The sequence below is a fragment of the Nerophis lumbriciformis genome, linkage group LG11 (assembly GCF_033978685.3).
Source record: "Nerophis lumbriciformis linkage group LG11, RoL_Nlum_v2.1, whole genome shotgun sequence".
Taxonomy (NCBI): Eukaryota; Metazoa; Chordata; class Actinopteri; order Syngnathiformes; family Syngnathidae; genus Nerophis; species Nerophis lumbriciformis.
The window spans coordinates 4912155-4927961 of record NC_084558.2 but is presented as its reverse complement, the minus strand read 5'-3'; the positions used below and the strand labels follow the sequence as shown (position 1 = coordinate 4927961).

The 15807-nt window shown below is 41.9% G+C and overlaps 1 protein-coding gene across 8 annotated transcripts in view; it reads right to left on the bottom strand.

Annotated features, from left to right (window-relative positions):
- LOC133610908 (myosin phosphatase Rho-interacting protein) overlaps positions 1 to 14569 on the bottom strand; it is a 57605-nt gene extending 43036 nt beyond the window's left edge. For 3 of the 8 annotated variants that reach the window (XM_061967648.2, XM_061967651.2, XM_061967650.2), the window contains exons 1-2: positions 13987 to 14564; positions 1740 to 1817 (exon numbers count right to left, since the gene is read on the bottom strand). In XM_061967648.2, the coding sequence (XP_061823632.1) occupies positions 1740 to 1817; positions 13987 to 14106 (198 nt within the window). In that variant the 5' untranslated portion in view covers positions 14107 to 14564. Of the gene's footprint in view, positions 1 to 1739; positions 1818 to 13986 lie in introns of all 8 variants that reach the window. The other 5 variants (XM_061967647.2, XM_061967649.2, XR_009815934.2 and 2 more) reach the window with 4 other exon arrangements.
- Between the last annotated feature and the right edge of the window lie 1238 nt (positions 14570 to 15807).

Here is a 15807-nt window from a genome sequence, read left to right as displayed (position 1 = left end):
TATATTGTGATATTCAAGTATACATTCTCACGCAGTTGCTTTTAGATGCGGGGCATTAAACTGCATGCGTTTCTCACTCTTTCCTGTCTCTCCTTCTCACAGAGAGATAAAACAAGCGCACCTTCTTACATACGTCACATACTGTCACGTGAGCAACGTCACACGCTCCCGCGGAACGAGAGGTAGCGACATGGTAACGTTAGCTGTGATGCTAACAGCTAACGGTGTGGTTTGAGTGGTAATACGAGAGAAAGAAGGTGCGAATCTGGTAACAAATGGAGGAATAATTAATTCCCAAGAAAAACAGCACGGGGTCCATCGTCTGACGGTGGTTTGGCTTCAAGCGGGAATATGTCTTTACATTATGTCAACATCTCCGTTCGGTGCCACACCAACTAAATGCCGAAGCAACTATTTCCACATCAACACCGTAGGACATATACTATTTGATTAGCAGCTCATTTTTATGTGACACTTATTGAAATATCTTGTGTGTCATCATGCACAAAAGTGCACTTATAGCTTGTTTTAAAATGTCTCTGACAATCTTGCACTTTCTGTTTTGGAAATGACATGAATGTTTGTGCCACTGCTTAATAACTGTTTAATAAATACAGTTTTGGTCAATTGACTTAGTTATGATTTCCCTCTCTGTATGAAAGTTTTAAAATGAGCATATATTAATGCAGTATGAACAAGAATGTGTTAATGTAGACAAATTTAATCATCATACTGCTGTGATTATATGTATCAAGTGTTCATTCAAGGCTAAGGCAAAATATCGAGATATATATCGTGTATCGCGATATGGCCTAAAAATATCGAGATATTAAAAAAAGGCTATATCGCCCAGCTCTACGGTTAGGTTTTTAATCCGATTAAATGTGTCCATGTCCACATAGCTAATGAGAACTATATCCTGCTGTATCTTTACACACAACTTTGTTCCAGTGTTACATTTGCCAGGCTCAGATTGCAACATAGTCAATTCCATGAAATATTGAATAGCTCTTTGTAAAAAAACTTTGAAAAGTTCCCAAAGGCGCTGTTGTCATGTCTAAAAGGCATTACACTATTCTTTCTAGAAAGTATATTATTCAAGATGGTCCCACAAACATGGTTAAACTTAAGCCATCGGCATGTTCAGACTATGCATAATGCCAACACAAAGGCAGCGATATACTGTTGACAATAGCAGGGGGGAACCACACGTAGGGGCTTCGGCCCCACCCCCTGCCTCAAAAAAAACCCATATGGAAGCCATCACAGTGGCTGTGAGAACTTTTCCACCACCTCCTCCGCATTCTCCCAGCTCTGCTTTGGGATGCATCGCTGCAGCTTTATCTGGAAGTTGATAAAGGAGGCAGTGCAACAGAGTGAGGCTCCCGTTACATGATGCTAAGGGAGTGGGGTTCAAGGAATAAAGTCAATATCTGGCTCATTATAGCTTGAGAACCACCGCTCTCATCATAAGACTCCCACAGGAAGCTGTATGGAAATTGAAATGAAAGCATGTGCTATTAAACTAATTGTATTTGTTTAATTTATCTGCTGCAATCTGAGATTCTTGATATGTTAATCCTTGCCAATTACCTTTGACGCAGATTGCAACAATGCCAAAATAAATCTAGCTGCTTAAATCAAAACAACAACAAAAGTGGTTCTTTCAGTACCAGTAACCAAAATTGATTACTTCTGACACTAAGTCCAGTAAAGAAGACACTTATAAAAGCCCTTACCCGAGATCGGTGCAAAGGATTGTCAAAATTGGTTCCCTCTGGTGCAAGGAGCAGCCATCCGCCATAAATAGGTTTTGCCTGTCAATGAGAAGACATAATTACAGTGTTAAAAGACAAACCATGAAACAGAAACCTTAACAAAAAGTCAAAGTCCAATTAAAATCTTATTAAAATAATTGTAAGTTACAATAGCAGACAGCTTCATTCTCAGTGACCACACAATCAAACTAAACAAATACATTTCATATCAATGGTAGGGAAATACATGTTAGTTATATTCACTGTTGACTGCAGGCTACTTTCCCCAGCTGGCTCTTTTCCAAAGCACCATGCTGCTCTTGGAGGAGAAAAAAAAAAGGCCAACATGATTTTCTCTCTGATACTTCAGAGTGAGTATACCAACGGGTAGAGAGACGGTAAAAAAACAGTGAGGTGGATTAGAAACTTGGAGAGAGGTAGCGCGGACGCTGGGAGCGTTTGCGGGCTACAAATTTGCAACTTTAACTTGAAAAATGCGAGTTGGCCTGGCAAGCTTTCTTAAATAGTTATGCGACATACTTGAACTCCTGCCACTTGAGTAGTCAGCAGTTATTTCGAGTCAAACAAGCCCTGCCTAACCACAGCTGGTTTATGTGTGAATGGGGAGAAATGTTGCAAGATGTTTGTGCTCAAATGATAAGGCATAAATCCTCTACAAAGTCAACGGTGCCCTCAAAGAATCCATGAAACACTAGGCTAGAAATTAAGTTGAAAAGCTCTGACATTTATGGCCGTCAGGGGTTTTGATTACAGTCATAACTTCATCCCATGTAAAGCCACATATAATCCACCGTAAAATCCGCTTTCGTTTTGATTACAGAAGGTACAAAACATTTCTCAGCAGAGTCACAATGTAAACAAAATGACGTAAGAGGAATTTTTTAATACAGTCCCAAACAGTCTTTGACGGTCAGCAGTTTGAATCTTTCTGATAATGGGGGAAGGAATCGCGCTGACACCAGCTGAGTCCAAGCCTGTACAAATATGCCTGAAACCCAAGGAGACTGTGCAGAGTTCAGGATGGGCCATGAGGGGGGAGAAGACCTCGTCTTTCCTCACATGACCTGACAGCAGCCCGATTTGAAAAATACACTCGCATAATTCCAGGTCAATTTTTACCCTTCATTGGTTTAGTGGTTAAACGGTGTGTTGCAACAAGCTCTTGGCCTCCTATTCCATTCTGTTATAATGCAATAGTGCTGGTCTTCAGTTGGACGGTGGATTGGGAGACAAATAGAACAAAGCCCACAGACCTTAAAGCAACTGGTTCATCTTGTAAGGTGACAGCGGTGTTCCTCAGGGAAAGAGAATCATTTGCCATTTGCATTACTTTAACGTGTGCAGTTTTTGTAAACACTTTAAATCAGCCCATTCAACTTTAGTCCTATTCAAAACTTGGAAGAGAGAGTTAATATTTTTGCAATAATTTGTTTCACTTCTTTTAAGATCTTTCACAAGCATTTTATTATTAATAAAAACAGCTGCCATACAAGAACTTTTTGACTGGTGCTCAAATACAAAATAGGGTTCCCGTTATTTTTCTAATAGCATTTTTGCAGTGAATTCAAAAAAAAAAAATGGAATTAAATGGAGGATCCTTGTCTTGCAGCAAGTAGATCCTTAAAAACAGCAGAGCTTTCTTGTCACAGAAGCTCTTTGACTACTATTTTTACTGTGGACTCCTTAAAAACAGCACAGCACTCCTGTCATATTAAGGTGTACTACTGTTTTTGCAGTAGATTCCTGAAAATAGCAGAGCCTTCCTGTTAAGGATGAGCGATATGGCCTTACTTTACCAAAACTGTATTTATTAAGCAGTGGCACAAACATTCATGTAATTTCAAAACAGAAAGTGCAAGATTGTCAGAGACATTTTAAAACAAGCTATTAGTGCACTTTTGTGCATGATGTCACTAAGATGACATATCAAAACACTAAAGTGCACTTTTTGTATAGAACGCCACTACAATAGTTTAAAACAAATAAAGTGCACTTTTGTGCATGATGTCACACAAGATATTTCAATAACTGTCAAAGAAAAATTAGCTGCATAATAGGAAATCAAATAGTGTACGTCCTTCGCGACGTGGTAGGTTACTGCGGAGTGCGGACGTTATCTCCTTCTGTTGTTGACTATTTTTTTCATACGGTGTTGATGTGGAAATGGAAGACGCCAGGCTCAATTGTATCAGTGCTGCTAGCTTGGGCATTTTGTTGGTGTGGCACCGGCCGGAGATGTTGACATGCGGAGTTTCAAGCACTCATTCTCTAGTGGGTGACTTTTCAAATGATGTTACAAATTAGTAGTGCTCTTACTTTTTGTAGCAACGCTTTTGCCGCATACGTTACATATTAAGGTTGTCTGTTCAACATCTTCCCGCTAGAAGCCAAACCACTGCCATATGATGGACTCAGTGCTGTTTCTCTTGGGAATTAATTATTCCTCCAGATTGGCACCTTCTTTCTCTCGTATTACCACACGCACCGCACCGCTAGCACCACCTGCCACTGCTAACTTTACCCATGCCGCTAACTCTCTGCTCCGCGAGGGCGTATGACGTTGCACGCGTGACAAGTATGTGCCGTATGTAACAAGGTGCGCTTGTTTTACCTCTCTGTGCGAAGGAGAGACAAGAAAGAGTGAGAGGAGCCTGTAGTGTAATGGCCGCAGCTGAAAGCAACTGCGTGAGAACGCATACTCACGATATAGTCATTTTCTACATCGTACAGAAACAAACCCGCGATATATCGAGTAGATTGGATACATCGCCCAGCCCTAATTCCTCTAATTAGTGCATCTGCCTCACAAATGGAAGGACCTGAGTAGTCTTGGGTTCAATCCCGGGCTCGGGATCTTTCTGTGTGGAGTTTAAATGTTCTCCCCTTGACTGCGTGGGTTCCCTACGGGTACTCCGGCTTCCTCCCACTTCCAAAGACATGCACCTGGGGATAAGTTGATTGGCAACACTAAAAATTGGCCCTAGTGTGTGAATGTTGTCTGTCTATCTGTGTTGGCCCTGCGATGAGATGGCAACTTGTCCAGGGTGTACCCCGCCTTCCGTCCGATTGTAGCTGAGATAGGCTCCAGCGCCTCCCGCGACCCCAAAGGGAATGAGCGGTAGAAAATGGATGTATGGATGGATGGAATTACAACGGAGTACCATTATGGCCCATACAGACTTTCGCTGACAAATAGATATAACAATGGATATCCAACAACTTTTTGCATCTTAACGCTAAGAAAATGTAATTGTTGATTATCGGGGCTGTTAGACACCGCCACTTGTTTAATAATACCACCATAACATTTGACAATACAATTGTACAAAGCGACTCGGTAAAGAATCTCGGTATTATCTTTGACCCAACTCTCTCGTTTGAGTCACACATTGAGAGTGTTACTAAAACGGCCTTCTTTCATCTCCGTAATATTGCTAAAATTCATCCCATTTTGTCAACCACCAACGGTTCATGCGTTCGTTACGTCTTGTCTTATTTCCGAGTCTCCATATGTCAAGCATTAAAAGATTACAGTTGGTACAAAGTGCGGCTGCTAGATTTTTGACAAAAACAAGAAAGTTTGATCATGTTACACCTATACTGGCTCACCTGCACTGGCTTCATGTGCACTTAAGATGCAACTTTAAGGTTGTATTACTTGCATATAAAATACTAAACAGTCTAGCTCCATCTTATCTTGCTGATCTTGTATTGTACCCTACGTTCCGTCCAGAAACTTACGTTCCAAAAATGTTGGCTTATTAGTGATTCCCAGAGCCCAAAAAAAGTCTGCGGGCTAAATAATGTTTAAAATTCACACTTAAGTACTCTGGAATGCCCTACCGGTAACAGTTAGAGATGCTACCTCGGTCGAAGCACTTAAGTCCAATTTTAAAACTCATTTATACACCCTAACCTTTAAATAGACCCATTTTTAAATCAGTTGATCTGCCCTCTCTCTCTTTTCTGCTCTGACCCCCTCTCCTACGTAGAGAGGTTTTTAGGTGGCCACGGATCAGTTTCCACAGAGGACGCGCTTGCTGTTCCAAATTGGGACTCGGTGTGGACCACTCCTCTGTGCATCAATTGGTGGCGTGTCTGCTCTGTTGGTTTGTCTACATACATGAGGATCCCCTAGTCCCCACATCTGCAGTTCCTTCCAAGGTTTCACATTGTTCCCATTGAGTTGAGTTCTATCTTGCCCTGATGTGGGATCAAATCAGAGGATGTCGTTGTGGTTTGTGCAGCCCTTTGAGGCATTTGTGATTAAGGACTCTATAAATAACTTTGATTTTTTTGGTTGCCCTTTTGGGGGCGCTTGCAGTCCAACTATGGGCCCTGGCCCTATGGTTAAGAAACAATAATATAAAATATCTTTGACTAACATAGTCCTTCTTGGTCTTAGATTATGACTTTATTCAGGACTACTGCTTGGTAAACTAGGGTTTTTAAGATACAACAGAGCCTTGCAATGACAAACAATTAAAGCTGCAAGCAGCGTTGGTCGGGCCCGCGTATTTGGCAGGTGCTAGTCCTAAGTGTCCCAATACTTTTGTCTACTTTTAGTCTGAAGTGTCCCAAGACTTTTGTCTAGTGTACCTACCTTGTCTGCATTGTGTGGATACGTTGGTGCTACCTGCTTTTAAGCAGCCATCTTAAAAAAAACAGCACCGCAGGAGCATCAGCGCAGCGGGTCTTTGAAGGGTCATAAAATCAAAACCGGAGCAAGTATTACAAATCCCATCTATACTTTTAATCACAAGGGTTGTATCTCTCACCTGTGTTAGTTTGAAGGCGAAACGACAAACGCGCTCAGAGGATAGATTTTGAAGAAAGGTGACCGGTTTGTACAAAAATTTTGTTTTGAAGGGGGAATAACAAACTTCCTGTTGATTTTTGCTGGGGGTTGTCAATTTATGAAATGTAGGTCTAAGTGAGACCTACATAGAGGTTTTTGTTTCTAGTCTCTCCGACCTTCCCAGTGGGAGTTACAGGCAGCTTTGTCATTTTTTTCTTCCGAGGAGCAGTTTTTTTCTCCGTTTTATTCAAAAATTGCTGTAGAGCGCAATTTTTAAAATTGGGGTTAGGTTTTTTTATTAGATTGCAATTTGTGCCAGTCCTGATGTGTGCGTTCAGTTTGGTGAGTTTTGAAGCATGTTAAGGGGGTCAAATTGCAGCTCAAAGAGGCAAAAGTGACTGTTTTTAGTACTTTTTTGTCTTGAAGGGGGAATTGCCAACTTCCTGTTGATTTTAGCCCGAGGATGTACAATTCTGAGAACTAGGTCTAAGTCAGACCTACATAGAGGATTTTGTTTCATGTTTTTCCGACCTTCCTAGTGGGAGTTACAGGCAGTCTAGTTTTTTTTTTTCCTAGGGGGCGCTAGAGCGCAATTTTGAGTTTTGGGGTTTGGTTGTTTTATTAAAAGACAATTTCCGCAGGTCCTGATGTGTGGGTCAAATATGGTGAGTTTTGAAGCATGTTAAGTGGGTCAAATTAGTGTTCGAAGAGGCGGCGGAATAATAATAATAATAATAATAATAATTGCGGGCCCTAATAAAAGTAAATAAAGTACAAAAGATGTGGCCCCCGGAGCAATTTATATTAATAATGCTGCTCAAAATTTGCACAAAATTAAAAACAATTCAACATTTTTTCAGGACTTACATTTTGGGATGCCACTGACAAGGATGTTACCGGTGATGATAGCCATAGAACTTGACATATGACAAAAGTGCTGCGTGGGTCAATGGCCTGGCTGATTAGCACAACATGGCAAAGTCAGCTGTGTTTTTGTGTTATTATGAAGAGTTTGGCACACAGAATATATGTTTTAAAAATACTAAGTCTGTAGGATTACGTTTATGTATGTTTAACATTGTACAACACCATTTAACAGGCGGTTTGTTTCTTACGGGGAAATTGAATAAATAATAGGATGTTGACACGCTTTTTGAAATGGAACATATAGGTTCCAACGAGTAAAAAACATGAACAGAATAAAACCCACCCGCGTCCTTCAGTGTAGGAAAACTTTGCAACTTTTAACTTGACTGGCTCAAGCTGTAGGTTGACAGCCGGTGTTCCACAGGGAAGACAAGCTATTTTCCACAATGTTGAGGAAGGGAAAGTGTGCAGTTAGTTTTCCAGGGCCAGCTGGAATTGGAATATTACCATTTGTGATTAATCAACAAATGGAACATAATGTGATTTGGAAATATCCTATCCAGGCAGTTTGTGCAGTGTGTCCAATAGAGCAGTGTTTTTCAACCACTGTGCCGCGGCACACTAGTGTACCATGAGATATTGTCTGGTGTGCCGTGGGAGATTATGTAATTTCACCTAATTGGGTTAAAAATATTTTTTGCAAATCAGTAATTATAATCCGCAAATAATGTGCCGTTGTTGAGTGTCTGTGCTGTCTAGAGTGCGGCAGAGTAACCGTGTAATACTTTTCCATATCAGTAGGTGGCAGAAGGTAGGTAATTGCTTTGTAGATGTCGGGACCATGGTTTGTCATGATCACAATATGCAGGCGACAGCGGGAGGCAGCGTGCAGGTCAAAAAGGTATCTAATACTTAAACCAAAATAAACAAAAGGCGAGTGGCGCTAAGAAAAGGCATTGAAGCTTAGGGATAGCTATGCAAAACGAAACTAAAACTGAACTGGCTGCAAAGTAAACAAAAACCGAATGCTGGACGGCAGCAAAGACTTACAGCGTGTGGAGGAGCAGACGGTGTCCACAAAGTACGTGACAATCAACAACAAAATAGAAGTGCAAGCCAGGAACTAAAACACTATACACAGGAAAACACCAAAAAAACTCCAAATAAGTCACGGCGTGATGTGACAGGTCGTGACAGTACACCTACTTTGAGACGAGCTATAGTGATGCATGGTTGGTTATGGTTTGAATTTATATCCAGCAATTGCGAGAACGACTTTTTACAGGCTTCGTACACCTTTTCCATGGCCAAAGTCAAGCACTTTTTTTAAAGGACTTTCAACATAAATTTTCCAGTTTTTCCAGTACCCTTCAAAAGGCGGAAAACCAGTGTGAATCAATCCATAGCCTTGTTGTTTGAGGTCACCAAATGCTGTCTGTAGGAAAAATACGGAAAATCTGCTAAAACCTGAACCTAACATTGAACCAGCAGTTATTAACTGAATGGGGCATATAAAATGATGCAGTGTTTCTGTAGACTATTCAATGTCATTGGTGTTTGCAAATGTTGTTTACTTGTTTGTTTACATCATCATCATTCATGTATACATCATTCCTTACAAGCAATTACATTAATTATTATTGTTTACTTGTTTGTATCATAATTCATGCATACATTAGAATCAGACATACTTTAATAATCCCAGAGGGGAAATTAAGATTTTCAGCACAAACATTACAGGGAGACAGAACAGGATCGCTGACGGGTCTGCCAACATCCGGCGCCCCTTACAAAAAAGGTGAGAAACAGGAAGGAAAAAACCTCATAGCCATAGCACACAGACATGTGTGTAAGAGGGAAACATCAAAGAACACAAAGGATATTAATGACATTAGAAGAGCAGAGCTGATGCAACCAGCCATTTCTACATACAGCCACAGAAGTAAAACAAAAAAATAACATATACACTGTGGTGGTCTCTGCGGTGTTCCACGCCATTGTCTGCTGGGGTGGGGGGAGCATGGCCAGAGACAGGAGCAGACCCAACAAAGCAACCAAGAGAGCCGACTCCGTCCTCAGCCTCCAACCAACTCTCGACCAGTGTCCAGTCCGCATGGATGAGCGAGGATACGTCCAAGGAGACCGAGGTGTCCGATACCTGCTCATTCAGCCAAGACACTGTGAAGCTTGTACGTCCCGGCGCCAGCTCTGCAGCCCTGTCTCTTCATCCTCATCTCCTCCAGTCTCTCCAAACAGACTCTGGTGTGGCAGAGACCCAGCAGATGGTCTCCACGGCCAAAAGGCAGATCCAGAAGTTCACAAAAAAGCACCGCAGAAGTCACGAAAAGTGCCACCCCTTGATGTTCATTAAAACGACAACCTCCCGGCATGATGGACCGATGCACCACTGTCCTCTTGGGGGCGTATGTACGACTCTGGCATGACAACAACCTAATGTAAGGGCTCGTGCAAAGCCAACAGATCAAGCATGTAGTTTTCATTTTTAAGGAAACTTGTTTTATTTTTTTCCATTTTATAATTAGCCTATGATGAACATTTCCAAGCACTTCACCCAAAATGCAAGCATTTTTCAAACCTTGAAAACACATTAAAATCCAAGCATTTTCAAGGTTTTTAAGACCCCGTACGAACCCTGTTTTTACTGTCAACATCGGCTGCTGAGTCTCGTTTTTTTAAAGGGGAACATTATCACCAGACCTATGTAAGCGTCAATATATACCTTGATGTTGCAGAAAAAAGACCATATATTTTTTTAACCGATTTCCGAACTCTAACCGGGTGAATTTTGGCAAATTAAACGCCTTTCTATTATTCGCTCTCGGAGCGATGACGTCACATCGGGAAGCAATCCGCCATTTTCTCACTTTCGTCGGTGTGTTGTCGGAGGGTGTAACAACACGAACAGGGACGGATTCAAGTTGCACCAGTGGCCCAAAGATGCGAAAGTGGCAAGAAATTGGACGAAATTTGTTCAAAATACGAGGTTGTGGGGAAAGCCGACGAAATGGTCAGTCGTTTGTTCCGCACACTTTACCGACGAAAGCTATGCTACGACAGAGATGGCAAGAATGTGTGGATATCCTGCGACACTCAAAGCAGATGCTGACATCAACTCCAAAACTGGACAGATCAGCTTTCAGGAAAAGAGAGCGGATGAGGGTATGTCTACAGAATATATTAATTGATGAAAACGTTATTCATTACTCGCGGTTTTACGTAAATTATTATACATAAACTGTGTTTACCAATAATTTAGCTTAAAAACTAAAAACATTTAAATGCAGACAGCCCTGAAATGGGCTGTCTGCACTCTCAAAGTGCATGTTGTTGCCAAATGTATTTCATATGCTGTAAACCTAGTTCATAGTTGTTAGTTTCCTTTAATGCCAAACAAACACATACCAATCGTTGGTTAGAAGGCGATCGCCAAATTCGTCCTCGCTTTCTCCCGTGTCGCTGGCTGTCGTGTCGTTTTCGTCGGTTTTGCTTGCATACGGTTCAAACCGATATGGCTCAATAGCTTCAGTTTCTTCTTCAATTTCGTTTTCGCTACCTGCCTCCCAGAGGTGTGGACTCGAGTCACATGACTTGGACTCGAGTCAGACTCGAGTCATGAATTTGATGACTTTAGACTCGACTTGACAAAATGTAAAAAGACTTGCAACTCGACTTAGACTTTAACATCAATGACTTGTGACTTCACTTGGACTTGAGCCTTTTGAATTGACATGACTTGACATGACTTGCTACTTTCCCCAAAACCCAAAGATGAAAAAGTTATTCGGGAGCGCTCCGTATTTTTCATTGTGTACTTGTCTATCAGCGTTGCGTGTGTCAGCTGGTGTGGTCTCAGTACAACAGCCAATCAAATTAGATGTACTTTGTTTTCATCACACAGCATTCATCCAATCAAATTGCAGGACAACCAACGAAGAAGACATGTCCAAACCACACGCCAGTGAACAAAAAATGATACCTAAAATAATTTTGTTTGGGTATAAAAATTACGAGGTGGTCAACACAAAACGGTTTGCAGTATGCAACACATGCGGTTCGAAAATTACTGATGGAGAGGCAACAACTTCCAACTTCGTCCGGCATTTGAAGTTGCACAAAGAACGGTAAGTTTTGAATGTAAGATAACGTTTATTGGCTAAGTAACGTGACTTTTATTTGCTGTGTAGTTAAATCAGTGAGGCTGTAAACTCACTGCTAACGTTATTGCAAACACGGGAATCTGTTGCAGTTCACTACCTTATTCATACTTTTTGTTCAGTGATTTTTTTTAAGCAGGGTTACGTTAGTCAATATATCACACGTAACGTTAGACGGCGGTCAGCAGCACCGCGTATTTTAGCCACCTAAAAAAAGACAAAAATAGTAAAATAAAGGTCAGTTAAAATGTATACTATATTATGAATATGTGTACCGTTTTAGCTAGCTTTCTGACATACTGCTGGTTGTTTACCTCAGTGGTCCCCAACCACCGGGCCGCGGCCCGGTACTGGTCCGTGGATCGATTGGTATCGGGCCGCACAAGAAATAATTTTTTTTTTTTCTTTTTTTAATTAAATCAACATAAAAAACACAAGATACACTTACAAGTAGTGCACCAACCCAAAACAACTCTCTCCCCCCTTTTGTTCTGGGCATTGAACATGAAGACTCTTCCTTCACTGTTCCGAGTGGCCATGAGAGTCTTGGCAGTGCCTGCCTCCAGTGCTCCAGTGGAGCGAGTTTTCAGCCATGGTGGCATCATACTACGCCCCCATCGTGCACAAATGACTGACAGACTCTTGGCTAATTTGGTCTTTTGCAAATGCAATGCAGCATAGGGCCCTGACATATAAAAAGTACAACTTTTTTGTTATGTTCACGTATATGTCATGTTTTTTCAATGTTAACACTTTTGTACAAATAAGTACATTTGCACTTTATTTTTCAATGTGTTTGTTCTGTAAAGGAATGAGTTAATGTTTAAAATGTGCTAAAAAGTGCTATTATAAAGTGCAATGTCAGCACAATTTTCTTTCCTGCAATTTAAAATGCACTTATTTTAATAAATAAATACAGCGTTTGAAAAGCATACACAATCTGTGTTAATATATTAGTCTGTGGTTAAAAGGACTTGAAAGGACTCGAAACTCAAAATGCAGGACTTAGGACTTGACTTGAGACTTTCCAGTCTTGACTTTGGACTTGACTCGGGGCTTGCCTGTCTTGACTCGGGACTTGACTCGGACTTGAGGGCAAAGACTTGAGACTTACTTGTGACTTGCAAAACAATGACTTGGTCCCACCTCTGCCAGTGCCTCCACACTACAACCATCCGTTTCAATACATGCGTAATCTGTTGAAATCGCTTAAGCCGCTGAAATCCGAGTCTGAATCCGAGCTAATGTCGCTATATCTTGCTGTTCTATCCGCCATGTTTGTTTGTATTGGCATCACTGTGTGACGTCACAGGAAAATGGACGGGTGTATATAACGATGGTTAAAATCAAGCACTTTGAAGCTTTTTTTAGGGATATTGCGTGATGGGTAAAATTTTGAAAAAAAACTTCGAAAAATAAAATAAGCCACTGGGAACTGATTTTTAATGGTTTTAACCCTTCTGAAATTGTGATAATGTTCCCCTTTAATGTTTTCTGCTAGTGGTGTGCCTCTGGATTTTTTCAATGAAAAAAAATGTGCCTTGGCTCAAAAAAAGGTTGAAAAACACTGCAATAGAGGATGATTGTTTTGCATAGTTTTGACCCAATTAATCAGCAAAAGCAGATTGACAGCTAAGGTCAATAATGCCCCTGGGCTGGAGACTAATAGAATGAACAAACCTTTGCACTTGCAGTAAGTTAGTGTTAATCGGGCTCCAGTACTATGGAATGCCCTCCCGGTAACAATTAGAGATGCTACCTCAGTAGAAGCATTTAAGTCCCATCTTAAAACTCATTTGTATACTCTAGCCTTTAAATAGCCCCCCTGTTAGACCAGTTGATCTGCCGTTTCTTTTCTTTTCTCCTCTGCTCCCCTTTTCCTTGAGGGGGGGGGGGGGGGCACAGGTCCGGTGGCCATGGATGAAGTGCTGGCTGTCCAGAGTCGGGACCCGGGGTGGACCGCTCGCCTGTGCATCGGCTGGGAACATCTCTACGCTGCTGACCCGTCTCCGCTCGGGATGGTGTCCTGCTGGCCCCACTATGGACTGGACTCTTACTATTATGTTGGATCCACTATGGACTGGACTCTCACAATATTATGTCAGACCTACTCGACATCCATTGCTTTCGGTCTCCCCTAGAGGGGGGGGGGGTTACCCACATATGCGGTCCTCTCCAAGGTTTCTCATAGTCATTCACATCCGACGTCCCACTGGGGTGAGTTTTTCCTTGCCCGTATGTGGGCTTTGTACAGAGGATGTCGTTGTGGCTTGTGCAGCCCTTTGAGACACTTGTGATTTAGGGCTATATAAATAAAGATTGATTGATTGATTGATTAATGTTACACAGCATTGAGGGAGGTACTCACCTGGTTGAGGTCTTCGTCGTTGAGCAGGTGCGACTCCCGGGGCTTAAAACAGTTCTGACACTTGCTCTTGTTGAAAATGTTGGCTTGGAACTTGCGACAGGGGTTCTCTTTGAATGACATGTTGCTCAAAGAATGATGAAAAGTCTTATGTTTGTACGCTGGTAGAACTTTGTAGAGCTCCGGGTTGACGTGCTCTTTAAGTCATGGTCATTTTGTATGCGAACTTTTTTCCTCTCGCTTAAAAGTGGACGACTAGCGCAGGTGTGCGCAATTTTCCTGGTAGTTAATTGCTCAAAAGAGGCGTCGACATGCCGCTGGTGACACTGCGGTCCTCAAGCTCGCTGCTAAGGGTCGCGTCTGCCTCCATCGCGGGGGGAACGACGCCAACTTACCGAGGGAGTCCTTTTCGTCCTTCTCCGGTTCCTATCTTATCGAGCGGTCGCGCATTCGTACGGCGTCGCGTCAGGGTCGGACATTATCCAACTTTTTTTTTTAAATTATAAAAAAAAAATACGCCACCACTGACCGACGCAGCTGTCACACAGTTGACTGCATCCGCGCTGCGTAGCTTGAGTTGGATGTTTTCGTCAAAATGCTGCCTTTGGTCCGACATCCAGTCCGCGCAGGGAATGGGAGGAGCTAAGTGTGACTGGCGGGGATATCCTCCAATCAGAAGCAGCGCTGTGTGGACCACCGAGGGGAGATATGTGATTGGCCAATAGGAAAACGCTAAAGTACCCCCTCCCTTACTCGGGATAGGTGGGCTTTAAAGAGGGAGTGATAACAAAATCACGTTTATTTACCACATCGATAGAAATGTTAGAAAAAATGTTTTTTTTTTAAAAGCCGCTGTCATTCCATCTGAGCAATAGTCTGAAAAAATAAATGCCATAACAAAAAAACAGGAAAAAAAATATATATATAAATACATATATATACAGGTAAAAGCCAGTAAATTAGAATATTTTGAAAAACTTGATTTATTTCAGTAATTGCATTCAAAAGGTGTAACTTGTACATTATATGTATTCATTGCACACAGACTGATGCATTCAAATGTTTATTTCATTTAATTTTGATGATTTGAAGTGGCAACAAATGAAAATCCAAAATTCCGTGTGTCACAAAATTAGAATATTACTTAAGGCTAATACAAAAAAGGGATGTTTAGAAATGTTGGCCAACTGAAAAGTATGAAAATGAAAAATATGAGCATGTACAATACTCAATACTTGGTTGGAGCTCCTTTTGCCTCAATTACTGCGTTAATGCGGCGTGGCATGGAGTCGATGAGTTTCTGGCACTGCTCAGGTGTTATGAGAGCCCAGGTTGCTCTGATAGTGGCCTTCAACTCTTCTGCGTTTTTGGGTCTGGCATTCTGCATCTTCCTTTTCACAATACCCCACAGATTTTCTATGGGGCTAAGGTCAGGGGAGTTGGCGGGCCAATTTAGAACAGAAATACCATGGTCCGTAAACCAGGCACGGGTAGATTTTGCACTGTGTGCAGGCGCCAAGTCCTGTTGGAACTTGAAAACTCCATCTCCATAGAGCAGGTCAGCAGCAGGAAGCATGAAGTGCTCTAAAACTTGCTGGTAGACGGCTGCGTTGACCCTGGATCTCAGGAAACAGAGTGGACCGACACCAGCAGATGACATGGCACCCCAAACCATCACTGATGGTGGAAACTTTACACTAGACTTCAGGCAACGTGGATCCTGTGCCTCTCCTGTCTTCCTCCAGACTCTGGGACCTCGATTTCCAAAGGAAATGCAAAATTTGCATGGTTGGGCGATGGTTTGGGGTGCCATGTCATCTGCTG